Genomic DNA, 15724 nt, shown 5'->3' on the forward strand with positions numbered 1-15724 from the left:
TACGATCCATTTGCCATTGATATAAATACCCCATCTCAACAGTAGTTTACAATAATGCAAAATAAATTTGAAAATTTGCATCCTCATGTTTATTCGCAAAATAACTGTTGCAAAGAGCGTTTGATCTAGACGCTGACCTTTATCTGAGCATGCATATAATTTTATGCAAAAATGCTCTCAAGGTACATTGCAAATTTCCTCTGCAAATATCGTAGATATAACAATAAATGAACTTGATACTGACTTTACTGAATAAAATGAGCTTTACATGTTCAGAAAGCTTTTGCAACCTTATTTACATTTGCAAAAATAAAGCGAGTCCTTTGGTTCGAAAAATTCTGGACTGCAATAATAGCAAACATGCTAGAAGGTGTGCAAACACATTATCGAAATGTAAAGTCAGTAAATACTCTATGAGTTTAAGAAAGTTGATAATTTTAAATTAAATAAAGCGAATTCAGCCCAGAAGATAGAAGGTTAAGATTGTACATAAGTTACATTTTTGGGTAGAGTAATTTATCTAACGAAATCTGCTGAATAATTTCCTACTATTCAAACATTAGAGCTGCGCATTCCAATTAATATGCCCTTTTAATTAAATATTTTCTTGTAAAATTTTATCTTCACAAGCGCGAAATACCTAAGACTGTTTAAAACCAACATTAACACCCTTAATTAAAATTTAATTTAACCTGGTTTTTCCGTTCCATCCTTGCCAATCCCTTGAGTTCAGATTTATCCCTGCTAATAAATCCATTTAATCAATGCTCTGATTATGAGGGATGCTTAAGTTACGCAAACATTCGAACGCTCGTTAACACCTTAAAAGTAAACAAAATGGTGTGGTATTCATTCCGGCTTGTTCTAAACAAGCAAATTTTGCCCCTAGTTGAGACATTTAGGCCCATTTTTCACCTGAAAGGAAATTTTTAATACGTTAATTTTCAGGGCTTAAATGGGCTTAAGAAAGGAGACAATGTTTGAAGTCCCGGTAGATTGCCTGTCTTAAAATATTTTGTGGGGAGAGAAAAATATTCTCCATAGGGAAAAAATTCAAAATATGGACCTGGAATCTTACTTTAAATGCCACAAATTTTCTGGTAATGTGTCTTGGGCCATGAGATTTTCGCACCACTTTGTGGAAGTGGATGTTTGATAAATGGAAAAATAAAAATTAAATCGTGCCAACAAACTCCAGTGGGATTAAATTCGACAAATGACAAGCACGGAAAGAAAGCTGCAACGGCTAATAATATACAACCACCCACCAGGAGCCGCAAGGCTAAAAGAAATAACCAATTTGAATGTTGAAACTCTGGGGGCAAAATCCCCGAAGTTCCCCGTTATTTGGCGGTAGCGGATTTCCCATCCATTAAGCGTACTTAATAGTTCACTCTTAACTACAAACTCGGGCAGACATGAACATTGAGAAAATAAGCTGGTTTAAAGTCGGTGCTAAGCCCTTGCTCCCAATAAGACTGTTTTGTCAAAAAATATTGTGGGAGAAGCTTTAAATTCGCTTTTCTATTTTTTCACGAAGGCCCAAAATGTTCTTTAGAATTTAGAATTTGCTTTTTTTGGTAAATATGTACAATAAATAGAAAATATAACGAAAATACTTAAAGAAACATTCCAGATGAAAGCTATTTAATAATTGAAACGAATTGGTTGATTATAGGAAAAACGATTTGTATTTATCGCGAAGCTAATAATAAAACCATTTTAAAACGAGTTTCTATAACTTTCAGCACTTCAAAACTTCTCCTACCGCACGTGAACGAGAAAGTTCCTACTACCACACGTGTTTATGCGACGCCCTATATAGGAATGAAATTTTAACTGAAAATTTTCCCGACATGAATTATTTATTATTGAATTTATGGAACTATAGAACATAAAATAACAACCGCAACTCTGTTATCTGCAACTTTAATCTATTTATTCAAATGTCAGAAAGCAAAGTTACAACTGTTTTTCATTTGATTTATATATTATTTGCATAGAAATTGACTTGTTTAAACCAGTGGCTAGAATTATTTGGCCAAAATAAGTTAATGAAATTGCATTATCTAGCCCGGGATAATCAGGGAATTTAACCCTCCCATTGGGTATTAAGGGGACCTTAAAATCGTGATGGAAAGTCCTACAAAACATTTTAGGAATCACTTATTGTTTGGGTTGAATGGCTTCTGTCAGTGAAGCTCCTCGAAGCCTAACAACACTGATTTTGCTTAGACATTATTTTTTTTTTAAGTCTAACCTGGGAGTAAATTTCTCGTCATTTGACATTTTCATTGCTGTTTAGTATTCTGAAGACGTTGGCTTTGAAAAATAGCCACACGAATAACAACGAACACTCATCCTCTTCTCCACATTCCACATAATTTGTAAAGTACCTGGTAGGCAGACCAAATGAATTATTCCTTGAAATTGTCATAAATTTTCCATATCGTGTAGCGGCAATAAAATATATTGCAAGTCTAAAAAACTAATATTCTTAGAGTGCTTTTCCGATCTTTCAAGAAACATGGCTCACATATCTGCTTATTTTTCACCACGCTCAAGTAAGCATTATCATCGAATTTCTCTTCTTTCCCTCAGTTTGTTCAATTTAATATTTGGAGATACTCTGTCTTCTACCATTAAACTGCTTTATTGAGCTGCACACTGCATAAACATTATACATATTAAAACGATTGTTGGCTTTCATCATAAATTTGCCTCAAGCTGAAAATGGTTCAGTAGAAAACGGCTTGTTGCTCTTCAGGCGTTCTTTGAGTAGTTAAGCTTTACCTTACAAATATGCAAATAAAGCGGTGAAAAGTTAAAAAAATTAAAATAGAGCTTGCTTTTTATACTCTTAGCTTTCGAGTTTGAGTAGAAAAAATGTTCAATTGCCGGTGAATAAAATATGAGCTAATTATGAGTGGTAGGTAGTTGTTGGTTCTGGCGTATTTCTTGGTTCCAAATCAACTGCAGAATTCGTGGTTTTCATAGAATTTCCATAAAAGTCAAGTAAGAGCATACTATATTTTGGATGTAGACTATGTTGGTTAATTCTGTTTTTAGTTGCCCACATGGAGCTTGAAAAGTAAATCTAGTGATAAAATGCGCTTCACCAGCATTTCAAGCAATTAGCGTCCTTGCAATCAAACTTAATGCTCATTTTTAAAGATGCGATAAATAAATAAGTGCCTTGACTATTACTGGTTTATAGATAAATAAATGTATAAGTTCAAGTCGGCATAAGTAAAGGGCCGTTAAGGAATTTATTATATAGGTTGTCCAGCGTTGTAACTAAATGTGAAATTTCCGCGATTAATATTTTAATTTCAGTAAGCAGTCTTAAGTATTGTCAATAATTTATCTTTGTTGTCAGCCCAGAACAATCAGCCGCCGTTCTCCGGACAACGGACTGGATCCGTTAAAAATACCAGAACAATACACTAATTTTAAACTTGCAATATCTGTTTTATTTTCAAAATATATAAATGGTACAAATATTGTCGATATAACTTAGTTCCCAACCGGTTGTTTTGTCAGGCAAAATTCTGAAACAGTTGGAACTTCCGTAACTCCTCGACTACCCGTTGGAAATGAATGCTTCACTTTGTCGCATGCAGGTTTCGGATAATCATCAATGTTTGGCGCAAAGTAAATGTTGTTTTATATTGAGTGCCCTGTGAGTGTTAGTTGATCTGGTGGATAAAATTTGAAATACTTCATGTGGGAACCGTTGGGGTAATCCGGAATAGGAGACAAATAAATGAGATTTAAACGCACAATGCTGGTGACGCTAATCGAATAGTCGTTAGCGATAGTAAATCCCACTTGAAGTTAAATGCGATCGCGGCTCATTCTGCCTAAAATCCAGCAACAACTCGTCGAATGACCTAAATCATTCGGATTACTCAAATTATTTAAACGCACGATCTTTGTGAAATGTGGTAACCGTTCAAGACTTAGAGATATTGTTTGGATTCACTAAACGCTTTTGGCTTCTATTTTAATGTTACATTTGATTCGAAGCAGAAATTTCCGTTCATATCTCCGTACTTGTGAGCGATATGCAACCAGATTATTAAAAAAACCCAAAACAATTCCTTACTAAATTTTTCGGGGTTATGACTGAAGCAAATGACAATAATAGAAAGAGATTAGAAGTAGAACACAGATTTTTCGTTGAAATCCGATTCAAATGGGTTCTGGTGGAAATCATGTACTAAAGCAAATTATCAAGCAGTTATTGGTTAGCAGTTCCATTACAATTTCGGCAAATGGCCGAGCTTATTTACTCCAAGGATTTTCGGAATTTGCTTTAAAGATTATGAACTGCAACTGAACTGTATGAGCAAACAAACGCTCCGACGGCTTTAAGTCGACATTACAGCTGCATAGTCGACAGAAGAGAATTTTCCAAGCTCATTTATACGGTGTTTTTATATGATTTTACTTGGAAGTTTGAAGTAACGAAAGAGTGGAGATTTGATTGCGATGCAGGTTTCGTGTTGGGAAAACAACACTGTTCAAGAAATTAGAATAGCTTTGCTTGAAATGAGCTTTTGCTTTTACGTCTGGTGTTTCATGAAATAAATTCAACTTGAGGACAAAAATGAAGCAGAAAGAGGAATTGAGAGTCCCATGGAGCGCTTGAGTGCCGGGAAGTGTTTGAACATTTTTTATCAGCAATCTCACAGTTAGTTTTGGTAATTTGTCACCATAAAAAATAAATTTTATATCATTGGTTCCTTTAGGCTTTAGACTGAGCTAAACGAAAATTGCTTACCATTAACAAATTCACAAGATTTATTGAAGTTGGCTAAACCTGGTGAAAATTCACTAAATCTCCCCTTTGGAACAAAATGAAAAGAGCGACGACCTTTTGATCAATAATTTGTAAATCGACTTAAAGCCGAAGGATCGAAGGGAGCTAGCAATCTTGCTGCTATAATAATTCGAATAAAATTGGGATTCCTGGGAGGGAAAATAATTATTTGAAGAAAATTACCTGAAATATGTTAGAAGTGAAATGGAACTAATATCCTCAATTATTTGGATGGCTATTAGACGTGTTAAACAGACGCCTGCCAACCAAATTATTAATGTTGAAAGCTCGCAGAATATAAATTCAAGCAGGTTATTCATTTCGAGTAACAGGAAGCAATAATACCTTTCTCGGTTAGTATTTTCATAAAAGAAAGGAAAGTGCGAACAACAGAAAATAAGTTTAAAAGCCGCTTTATTATTCCGGTTGCGTAAAAAGTAAGTAGGCACCTAAATTTAAGAATTATCCGGTTCACTTGACGCGCGGTGTGTTTTAAGTAAGAGCAACCGCATTTGTTCGGAGCTCAAAAGATAAAAATTAAGAAACAAGAAACAGTCATATTTCATTGGGGTTAAGTCTAACAACCCAAGTTTTTACCCCATAATGCACTGGGTCACAGCCTGCTGAAAAATAAGCAGCCGTCTGTTCCCGGAAAGGTCGAGACTAAGACACTCTATATTAATTTCCCAGGCGGGCAATATATTTTATTACACTTACTTGTTTCCCTCTTGGAACTTACATTATTTTTCAAGTGTATGGAATGTAACTAATTGCGAAATGCATAAATATTGCACAGCTGTTTTCTGTTCAACGGAAATTCCGCGATGCATCACGTTTCAACTAGATGAAAGCCTGCTTTGTCTTCAAGAGCTTCACACATTTTTCTTACTTTTTCATCACCTCTTTAATCTTAATATTCCAAAACCATATTTTCCATGCACGAGACTTACTCTAACGAATGCCGATTCTTTTCCATTTTCAGTCCATAATAAATATTTCAAGTTTCAGTGTCTAGCAGATGTGGACCAACCAGAAAGCCGCAAGTAGGAAAATCTTCCAAACTATATTAAATTTCCTTTAATTTATTTATATTAATATCTACTAAATTTCGCTGATTTGGACACAACCAAGCACACTAATGAACATGTTGTATATCATCCCAGGCTCATATGCAGACACATTTAAATCAAAAATCAATGACTTCGCCGATATTTCCTGCAATTCCGGTGAACACATTCGGAAAAGTAAGTCTTGAGAACGTATATTGATTTTACTACATCCCTAATATAGGAGTTTTCGATTAAGGTTTAATGCTGTCTAGATTGGCATTTAAGATTATAAACCCTCTGCCAATTATTGAACAGATCCCCTTTCTTTTGTAATTGAACGGAAGGCGCTAACCCTTACTTTTATTAGAGAGGTATTGTACGTTTTAATCTCGAATATCTTCGCTTCTAGGCAACTTTCCATCTGTTGTTTGAGAAATGTTATTTTAATGTGATATTCAGTATTGAAATGAGAATTAGTCTAATTAAATTATTCGGAGAAGTTGAGATAGGCAGCATTATGTTCTCCGAACATAGTGCGACTAAAGGATAATGACTGTAAGCTCTGGAGAACAGTCCAAAAGAAAATAGTAAAGTTTTTAATGAAACACCCAAAATGGCGGTCACTGCAAACAGACCTTAAAACAAGACAGACGAAAGTTCATTATACATACCATCAGCAAACGGGGGAAATAAGGGAGTGGTCTAGAAGGTTTAATTAAAAAACTTCAACCAGCAAATATCTATCGAAAAAGCATGTGGAACTACTTAATTACTTAAAAGTATTCACGAGTCTCATGAATAAAAGGTCTCTTAAATTAACAGTTTCGAATACGATTTGACTTTAAAAAAGGTTCTGCAAATCTATTATGTAGGACTAATTAAATTTTAAATGTTAATTGTTTCCTAAAGATCGTAAGCGGTACCTTCCCATCACTCAAAAATTTAAATTGGATCTCCGATTTGAATAATTCCTACTTATGCTGCCTTTAACGTATTGACCATTTCCCATCCAATTAATTTGCTAACGTATCATATTTTACCACCGTTTTAAAGGAAATCGATCGAAGGTTTACATTTTCAGTGCAAATAGCTGTGTTGTAATTTTCCACATAAAATCTTTAAAACAACAGAATTACGTAAATGAGCTCTAAAATTGAATATAAGCCTTATATTAACTGCTGTTTAGAATGTCAACACATTTCATTTGCAATTGTTAAATGGGTTACAAATATGTTTACTTCAATTGAATTTTTAAGTTAAAATGCTCCTCGCCCTTAATCTCAATAAAACATTCCTGGTAATTGCTAGTCCATTTCGATTAACTGGATTAATTTCAATCTCAATTATTCCATGACTTCTTCAATTTTAAATAGCCTCAGCATTCGTGTACTAAATTATGTAGGTGCCTCAAAGAACTCTCTCCATTTCGGTCTATCCATTCTTAATAGTGTGGGTTTAAAAAATGAATGAATTCACCAACAGTGTTTCTAAGACGTGGGTTTTGTTGCAGATGATGTTTTGATAGAATTCAATAAAAAAATATCGTATTTCTGGTTTAGACAAATTCATATATCGCCGTTCCTTCACAGAGACGTTAGAAGATCTTCGATCTTTTTTGAAAATTGAAAAACTCTTTGCAACAACTCATTGTTGCTTATTTGCTTGCAGAATCCTATAAATTAATTAATATTATTCACAGCAGATGGAACAACAAAACAATATCCGTCTATTAATTCAAGGTATTAAAGAGAAAATGGAGAATACTTAAGTAGTCCATAATCCTCTAACGAAGTTTATTTGAAATCCTATTTATATCCAACATGAATAAGGTTTCATTAGAAAACTAAGGTTAGTCTCACAAGTACCATCGTATATTTTGCTTGGATTATCAGAAGTAATAAAGCGGAAAACTGCAGAGCCAAGAAAACCGATCGTCGGTCAAGCGATTATAGAGCCCATAGAAATTAGATTTAACAAGGATAAATCCATCATTTATTCATATGTTTTCTCTTTCTTCATAATAATATATCGTAAAAATGGTGATGCGTATGAAGAAGCTTACTTTAAAAATATCACCTCGAATGCGTTAATTGATTGTATTAATTCACAATAAGTAAATGAACTTTGGGAACTTTTTTCAATGCAATGGACTACCAGTGAAGAAATAAAAAGTTTCCAGATACTTCAAAAAATAGATAGATACTTCAAACACATTTGAAGGCAGTAGCGCCGCGCGAAAATTCAGGCAACAAATATTTGAAGAATTGTTCTATTTTGTACCATTTTCAACATCTGCAACAAAGTCCTGTTTCAGGAGTTTCCATTTAGTTCTTAAAGTTGAATAATTGCCAATGCAAAAATGGGAGCACAAAACCTATTAACTAAGGAAAACTAAAGAGCATAAAGTAAAATTGGAAACAAATTTTCCCCAAGGCAAAGACAGACATCCCCCGTATGTACAAACATGAGATGCAGATTCGTTTTTAGTCGTGTTTTATGCATACGATGAAAAGGGACTCGACAGCTGTCGCCTGTCCGGTCGGACAGCCGTGCTGGACACTATAAGCCGGACACGGATCCGAATATAGTTTTCTAGACAATTTTGAAATGTTCTGCCCTCCAAACCTTAATGGAATAATAATTAATCTTTTCGTTCAAGCAAAAAGATAATTGGATGGTTATTTGGTGTGAAAAGTAACTCCCAATAAACTGACAGTCGTTCGCAATGTATTGTACTTGAATTTTATTTTCCTTCCACAGTAAATAATGATTAAATATGGACCAACACCAATGGGTTCTTAAACGGTATTAAGTAGAATTACTTAATGTGAAAATTTTCAGTTCCTAAATCAAGAATGTATAGCAATAAATCGGATTGAAGAACCGCTACTGCTCCGATTTCATATTGTTAGATAAATAAGAAATCCAAAAACGTAAATGTAAACTAGGTTTTATGACATAAATCGCGCGTTCTCATAAAATTTCGTTACGTTAGCGTGGAAAAGTCACACTTTTCTAAAGCTTCGGAATATCTCGTGTGGAGCTTTTTAAGTGCATTTTAAAAAGTTTCTGTGTAATAAAAATTGGCGCGTGAAATGTCGTATAATTTGCAAGATGTTCCGAGGAGTTTGTTAAGTGGTTTGTCGAAAAGCAATTGAAATTATAAGATACACATTTTACCGGTGAAGTTTTTTTAAATCTAATTACCTACCAGCAACGAGACGCGTCATTTAAAACTAAAACCTCTTATCAATATTTTCTGGTAAGTTTTAATTGCTTAATTCGACTTACATAATTGATCCACCTTCCTCCGAGCGCCATTGTCAGGTCTAAATAACCTTCTAGATTATTCGTGCAGCATCAAGATTAAAGATTTAATTAATAGTTTTGTTTCTTAGATCAATTAATTTTAGGTCCGATAATTTGAAAAGGCAAAACAAACTTCCCCAACCCTCCATTCGAAGCAGAAGTTGTGCGCCTTTGTTCCTTAAATCCATGATTTAAGTAACGCCCTTTCAAAGAAAGATATATAAAGTGTTGTGGTGGAATAAGTTGAGGAAATTAAACAATAATTTGGAAACCGAGGACAGTGAAGGTTTTAATGTTTGGAGCGAGGAAAATATTTATAAGTAGCTGTTTTGAAGGCTAATCTTCAGCCAAAAAGTTCACAAGTTGCGATTCTTTAGGAAAGACATTGTTGAAAACAAAAGACAATTTATCCGATTTATTAATACTCACTTCACAAGGTTTTCAAAACACCCTTTGTTCAAACATTTCTAATTTTAAGCGCAACTAAATTACTTAATTTTATGTTTAGTGTTGCTTTTCTGCGTAATTAATATATTACCCGATTCTTTAGACAGTCGGAAATGTTCCTTAGCTGTATCTATTTGAAATAAAATGTATATCTTTTGTTCTTATGATCCCTGGATTATTAAAATCCTCCGCATGGACCTTAAAAGAATATAGCTCATCCAATGTTAAGATCTAAAACAAAATAAAATGCATAAAATTGTAGGCAAGAGACTACTGTGGAAAATAAATTATGAAAAATATGTTCCACGGAAATTTTATAACACAACATCAAAAGCTAATTTGCTGTCGAAAGTTAAGTGCAATTCATCATCATTTATTAAAGTTCACCAAGCCTTTTCTACATTTTTTTCGTCCGTGAAACCGGTCTTTTGCGCTCCTTTTTACTACAGAGAATACTATTTGTAGTCACTTCAGCTGAAAAATAAATGGTAGTGCAGAGTCTAAACAAGCTAATGGGTATAATTAAAATGTAAATGTCTTTCGGCAATTTTCCTGACTTGGACACTGGCGAAATTACTAGAATATACAATTCACAGAATAATTGTTGAAAAATGGTCTCAGACAAGTATACGCATTATGCAATGTCAAAGAGCCGCTACAGCAAGTTAAATATTTCATACTGCAGAAGATCCCCAGAAGAAGCCAAATCCCTCATACAAAGTGATAGCCGTAACGTGAAAGCAAAATAATTGCTTTTATTTGTCCGGCCCTCCTGTATTCAAGATTCGTCATAATATAATGCAAGCATCAACCGGAACAATCCCCACAACTTAATCCGGCGACAGCAAAAAACATGTTGGATTTTGAACACTCCTTAAGCTCAGCTGTCTGGGTACACTTCCATGTCAGAGTAAATCCATCTTATTACTTTTTACAAGCTGAAAAACTGAAACCTTTCTTCTCCAGTGTTTTGCCGACAATTTTCAAAGGTTTGAAGGCTTCCTTCACTGAAGGTTAAAATTTAGTTTTTTATGATTATCAAATTGTCATCCTGGGAGAAGACTAGAAATTAGTTTTAGCCCACATGATTCAGGTTAGACGAGACGATTCAGGTTAGAAGTTAGCGGAGACTTACGCTTGCATTTAAGCGTTACAAATTGCAAATGAGTTTTTTTGCTAAGAGATTTCAATTGATCTCAAAAGCATATTTTCAATCAACAAATAACCATGGCTCTTATTCAAAATTTACGAAAATCATATAGCTGATCCGTACGCTCCAAATAAATCTTTATTTCAGGTAAGTTAAATATGACCCTTTTACATATTTATGAATGTTCGGCTTTGCGCGTAAACACCGGCTTAATATCCCAAGCTACAAAGTTCATCGGATTTATTTTATCATACTTTTGTGTGTTATGAACACCTCTAAAATGTTTTCCCACAAAATGCTTGCCAGAACGAATATGTCGTTTTTTTTCTGGACAAAATAATAGCCGCGTGTAATATGGTTTCACGAAATACATACGCTGCCAAATAAATCTTAATGCTGCTTTATTCAGAAAAATACGTTAATTAATAAATTGTAAATTATTGTCAGTTTCTGAATAGCGTTTGCAAATAAAGCAGGTGAAGCACTCGGAAGCTCATGCGGAAGTGTTGTTTGATATAAGCGGACTAAACCCATAAAATAAATAACGGGCTTGCCAACTGTGCACCTTTACTAATGTTGCATACCATTATCGCTCAATATTTAAATGATAAATTGTGGAACAAAGCTGATTTTTACATCGATCTACAATCCTGGCAACTAGAAAATCTGAATATAGACAGTATATGGAAACAATAACTATAAAATTATGCAAATCAATAGAAATAACATTAGAGCAGTTCCACAAAATTAAATTCTGACATGCAATTGGAATTGTTTCCCCCAACTACAACTGCTTAGCTATGCCATTTTGGATTATTACTGCTATTGCTTAATCATAATGGCATCCTTCTTAATCAATTTCTATTGTTCCATATTGTGTTCTGGAAACTATTAGTATTTGTGAGCAAATTAGGCGTACATCCAGCTTTCTGCATTTGTAGAATGACAAAATCTCGACTCAGGAGAAATTTGAGACAATCCGCAACAAGTTTAAATCCCATTTTTTACCAAGATAGAATAGAACTTATTTGCATAACTCAGCAGACGATATATTAATTTCTATGGTTGACAGTTGTGTGGTAGTTATTTCTGTGCTAGATTATTATTCGCTTTTATCAAGTCGAAAAAGGAATGTGAAAAAATGGGAATGCTAAAAGTTGTTACTTCCAATTTGTCGACTCGAAAATTCACTAATACAGATCCCTTGGAATCCTAGGCTAAACAATTTCTTTCCCTCAGTGCCCGAAAGCTTCAAATGAAAGAGGAAATAAAATGAAACAGGGTAAGCCGATAACATATGCATTAAGCAGTGGCACCCTATGCCATTCCTCAGGGCATAACCTTGCTAAGTGTGGAGCTGGGTAGCATTATATTATTTGTAAAAGTAGGTTTGTTGCCATTTTGTGTAATTTTTATTTCTTCCTATACAGTTCCATTGCCATTGAACAAAATAGCCCTGCCAAATAAACTCTATACAAGATGATTTCGGAACTGGTTCCAAAGGAATTAGGATTCATTGAGTATTTATAGCACGTTTTCTTTTTACATTTTTGTATGTATTGTGTTTAGATGGGGGGAGATAATGTTTATTCTACAGTCACCGGTTGAAAAAAATTGCCGAAGCGAAATTGGACACGTGTTTATTTAATAAAAGATATGAAGGGAAAATATATATACCTTATACTTTTGTTAATGCGGAAAATTGCTTGTAGATCAAAAGGAGGCGTACGTTATAATATTCCATTGGACTTCAATACGGCGCCCAAATTCGTCTAAATTCACACAAAAACGCATTCGATTAAAACTTTGCCGGAAGGTAAAACTAGTTAGCTCTGCCAAAGGATTCACTGCGAACTTTGCCATTAAAATAGGGATTAGGCAAATAAAATTGTTCGCCAAATAAATAGTTCCAGGAGTGCAAATAACTAGTTAGTAGAAATAAAAATAATTATTTATATAACAACTATCCTCTTTCTCCACATTAGATTCCTAACATCGAATAATTTTAAACAGGCGATCAACTTAACTACGGATTTAGGAACTTTGTTAGGAACGGTGGGTCAAAAAAAAAACGCTGGTTTCCTTCGACCAGACCGAAATGTTCACCCATGAAATATCGTGGATATTTTTCGCAAAAGAGTCACAGAAAACCTCACTATTTTAACACTTTATCTAGATTATGTTTTATTATATTGAATTTGTGTAAAAGTTGTCACAATATTGTTTTAAAGTATTTATTTGAGTAAAATATTGCCAAACCACCTGCCAAACCACCAAAACCTGCCACTATAACGATCGCTAACAAACTCCAAGACAAAAAAATGCTTCCCTCCAAGATGCGAAAAGGTATCTCCAATTTAATTTCCACATCTACCGGTAATTCTACCGGTAATTTTTGATAAAGTTAAAAATAACCGCAGATGAAATTGAATTTACGAAGAAGGAATTACCGGCATTTCGGAAGGGCGCGTCCAGTCCAGATGCAAACTTCAACTTTAAACTGCCTGGAATTTTTAATTTTCATTTCACCCTTAAGTAATCAAAGATCAGACTTTGAGTGTGGGCATCTCTTGTGATGGCAAACCTTGCAAAATCATAAAATTCCCACTTTACAAACAAAATCTCTCGCACAAATCTTCAATGGTATCGCGATTGTTAGCTGCTAAACAACTTTCTCGAATAATTGCTCTAAAATGAGAATAAGATTAATTATTTATAAAGGCGATGGAAGTTGGAACAAACCATTTAAATAAAACGATCTGTTAATATTCAAGCAAATTTTAGCGAGTTGTTTTGAAAAACTAATACACTTTGGTTATGGAAGGGTGGAAATATTAGTATGCTACGGGAGCCGATATTGCTATTATTGTGACGATATTAGATGTCGGAAGCTCTCTATTCCTGTACACGTGGAATTGCTTAATAGCAATTATCCAACCTGTTGTTTCATTATACGTTCACAGATATAATTAAGTGATCATCAGCTACAATTATCTTCAGTTGTATCGAGTATTGTTTGGGATTTAAGCATGGCATTATTAAAATTTTCGTCAAATTCCTGCTAATTACACCGAGTTATTTTCACATGGTAATTTTCAGTTACTTCTGAAATATTTCTTGACAATTTTTTGGCTTGTTAATTTTCAAAGATTTTAATATGTCTGTTATAAAGTTTGTATGAAACGTGGACAGTGTTTGCTTGTTATACTGTTGTGACCTTTAGTTAGTTATAGGAAGTATCAAAATCTACAATAGCATCAAGTCACATCTCAATCTGCTACCCATTAAACTGTCTAGCAACTTGGGAACTTCCAATACTATCGTATCGTCTAGATGCTGAGATTCTGCATCATAACGTACAATTAATCTTTCGGTCGCCAAATTATTGACAGTAGTGAGAAAAACTGCCATTAGTTTCATCTCACGGTATTTAGTTATCTATTTACTGTAGATAGTTTCAGCTCCAATTAGAGATAACGATCTTTGCGACAATTTATGTCAGGGAAACTAGAGAACAGGTTCAACCGCATGAACTTATAATGCCCATTACTTTTCCTGTTATACTGACGACACCCGCAACTAAAATTTTAATGAAAGTGTATAGAAACATAGAAGAGACAAATTAGATGCTTGAAGGCGCGATATAGATAAAGAACTTACCTTATTAATTAGATTTCCACCAATCGATTCGAGGAACTAATATTTTACTGCTAAAATATTTAATGCGGCTTTTCGAAAGAGTTTCCTGATATTACCCAATCATTTTTTATTGGCTGATCTAACGCGAGTGATAAGTTGAGAATATGTTTTCGCAAAAATCTACTAAGTTTAACTGGATAAACTTGTTGCACTGCCGAAATTTTAAGCATTGTCCAAGTTGACTTAAAATGTAATTTTTGGATTTAGTACTTGTAATTGTAAAAAACGATTTGTGTGATTTTTAATGGCATTACTTGCAAAGATTTGCATTAGGGCAATTGATGCTTAATATAAAAAGCATGTTTCTAATAAAAGAATAAAGAAAATATTAAAAGTCTAATTAGTTTGCGTATATATAAATGTATGCGCGTGTATGGCTGTATTAGTTTTTCACAGCTCATAAATATAAATGAGTAACACCGCTGCTGCTGATTGGATGGCAGTAACTATTATATGAATTATAGTAACACGACCTATTGGCAGCGTGAAATATTTGGAACTTAATACGGCAAACATTGCAAGCTTTGGAACTCTGTTCCCATTAATAAAAGTGCGGCCATCATATATTTTTAAATTATGCCAAAAAGTTGGAAACTGTTCCAAAACCTATAAAGCGCCGTTCCATGCTATTTAAAAAATTTAGCGTCTCACGGGACACCTGTTAAGCCTTGGGAGGCTAAATGCGAACTCACCTTGGTTAATAATGACGAAAATATATAGCATTGTTACGGTGACACTTTGCCGACTGTTGTTCCGCATTATGGAAGGAAATTTTATCCGATTCCCAAAACTTTAGCAAAACTTCGAAAACTTCGCAACTCGAAAAAATTATTTACGATGATCGCGTGGTACACAGTCTAGCCAGAAGTTCCCGGAACGAGCTGGCATGACAAAAGTCGTGAGACGACTGCCGCAGGCAAACGGGAATATGCGACAGAAGCTGGAAGATAGCTGCGCTCATGGAGGATGAAAGCGGGAAGCTGGAAAGCTGCATCAAGCGTTTTTCAACAATGTTAGGTATATAGTTGTACTAATTATTTATGCACAGCAAAGCCACAATGTGTCCCACGGCCCGCAAAAGAGATAACTCGATTTTCTCCGCGGTATTTCCAGAAGCATATATATATTTATATATTATAATAAATATACGTTAATAATAAATTTAAAAAACTCCAAGCACTATCGCTTCAAAAGTCATTGGAATAGGACAAATATTGAAAAACTACTAACGCAATGCGGAATTAA

The 15724-nt window shown here is 34.3% G+C and overlaps 1 protein-coding gene across 1 annotated transcript in view; it reads right to left on the reverse strand.

The window, feature by feature from the left end:
- Positions 1 to 15374, reverse strand: part of LOC109532954 (lachesin) — a 60987-nt gene extending 45613 nt beyond the window's left edge. The window contains exon 1 of the mRNA XM_019898112.2: positions 15172 to 15374. Coding sequence (XP_019753671.1) covers positions 15172 to 15238 — 67 coding nt within the window. The 5' untranslated portion in view covers positions 15239 to 15374. The remainder of the gene's footprint in view (positions 1 to 15171) is intronic.
- Between the last annotated feature and the right edge of the window lie 350 nt (positions 15375 to 15724).

Source organism: Dendroctonus ponderosae, unplaced genomic scaffold (genome assembly GCF_020466585.1).
Source record: "Dendroctonus ponderosae isolate FM_Combo_2020 unplaced genomic scaffold, Dpon_F_20191213v2 Dpon_F_20191213_1, whole genome shotgun sequence".
Lineage (NCBI taxonomy): Eukaryota > Metazoa > Arthropoda > Insecta > Coleoptera > Curculionidae > Dendroctonus > Dendroctonus ponderosae.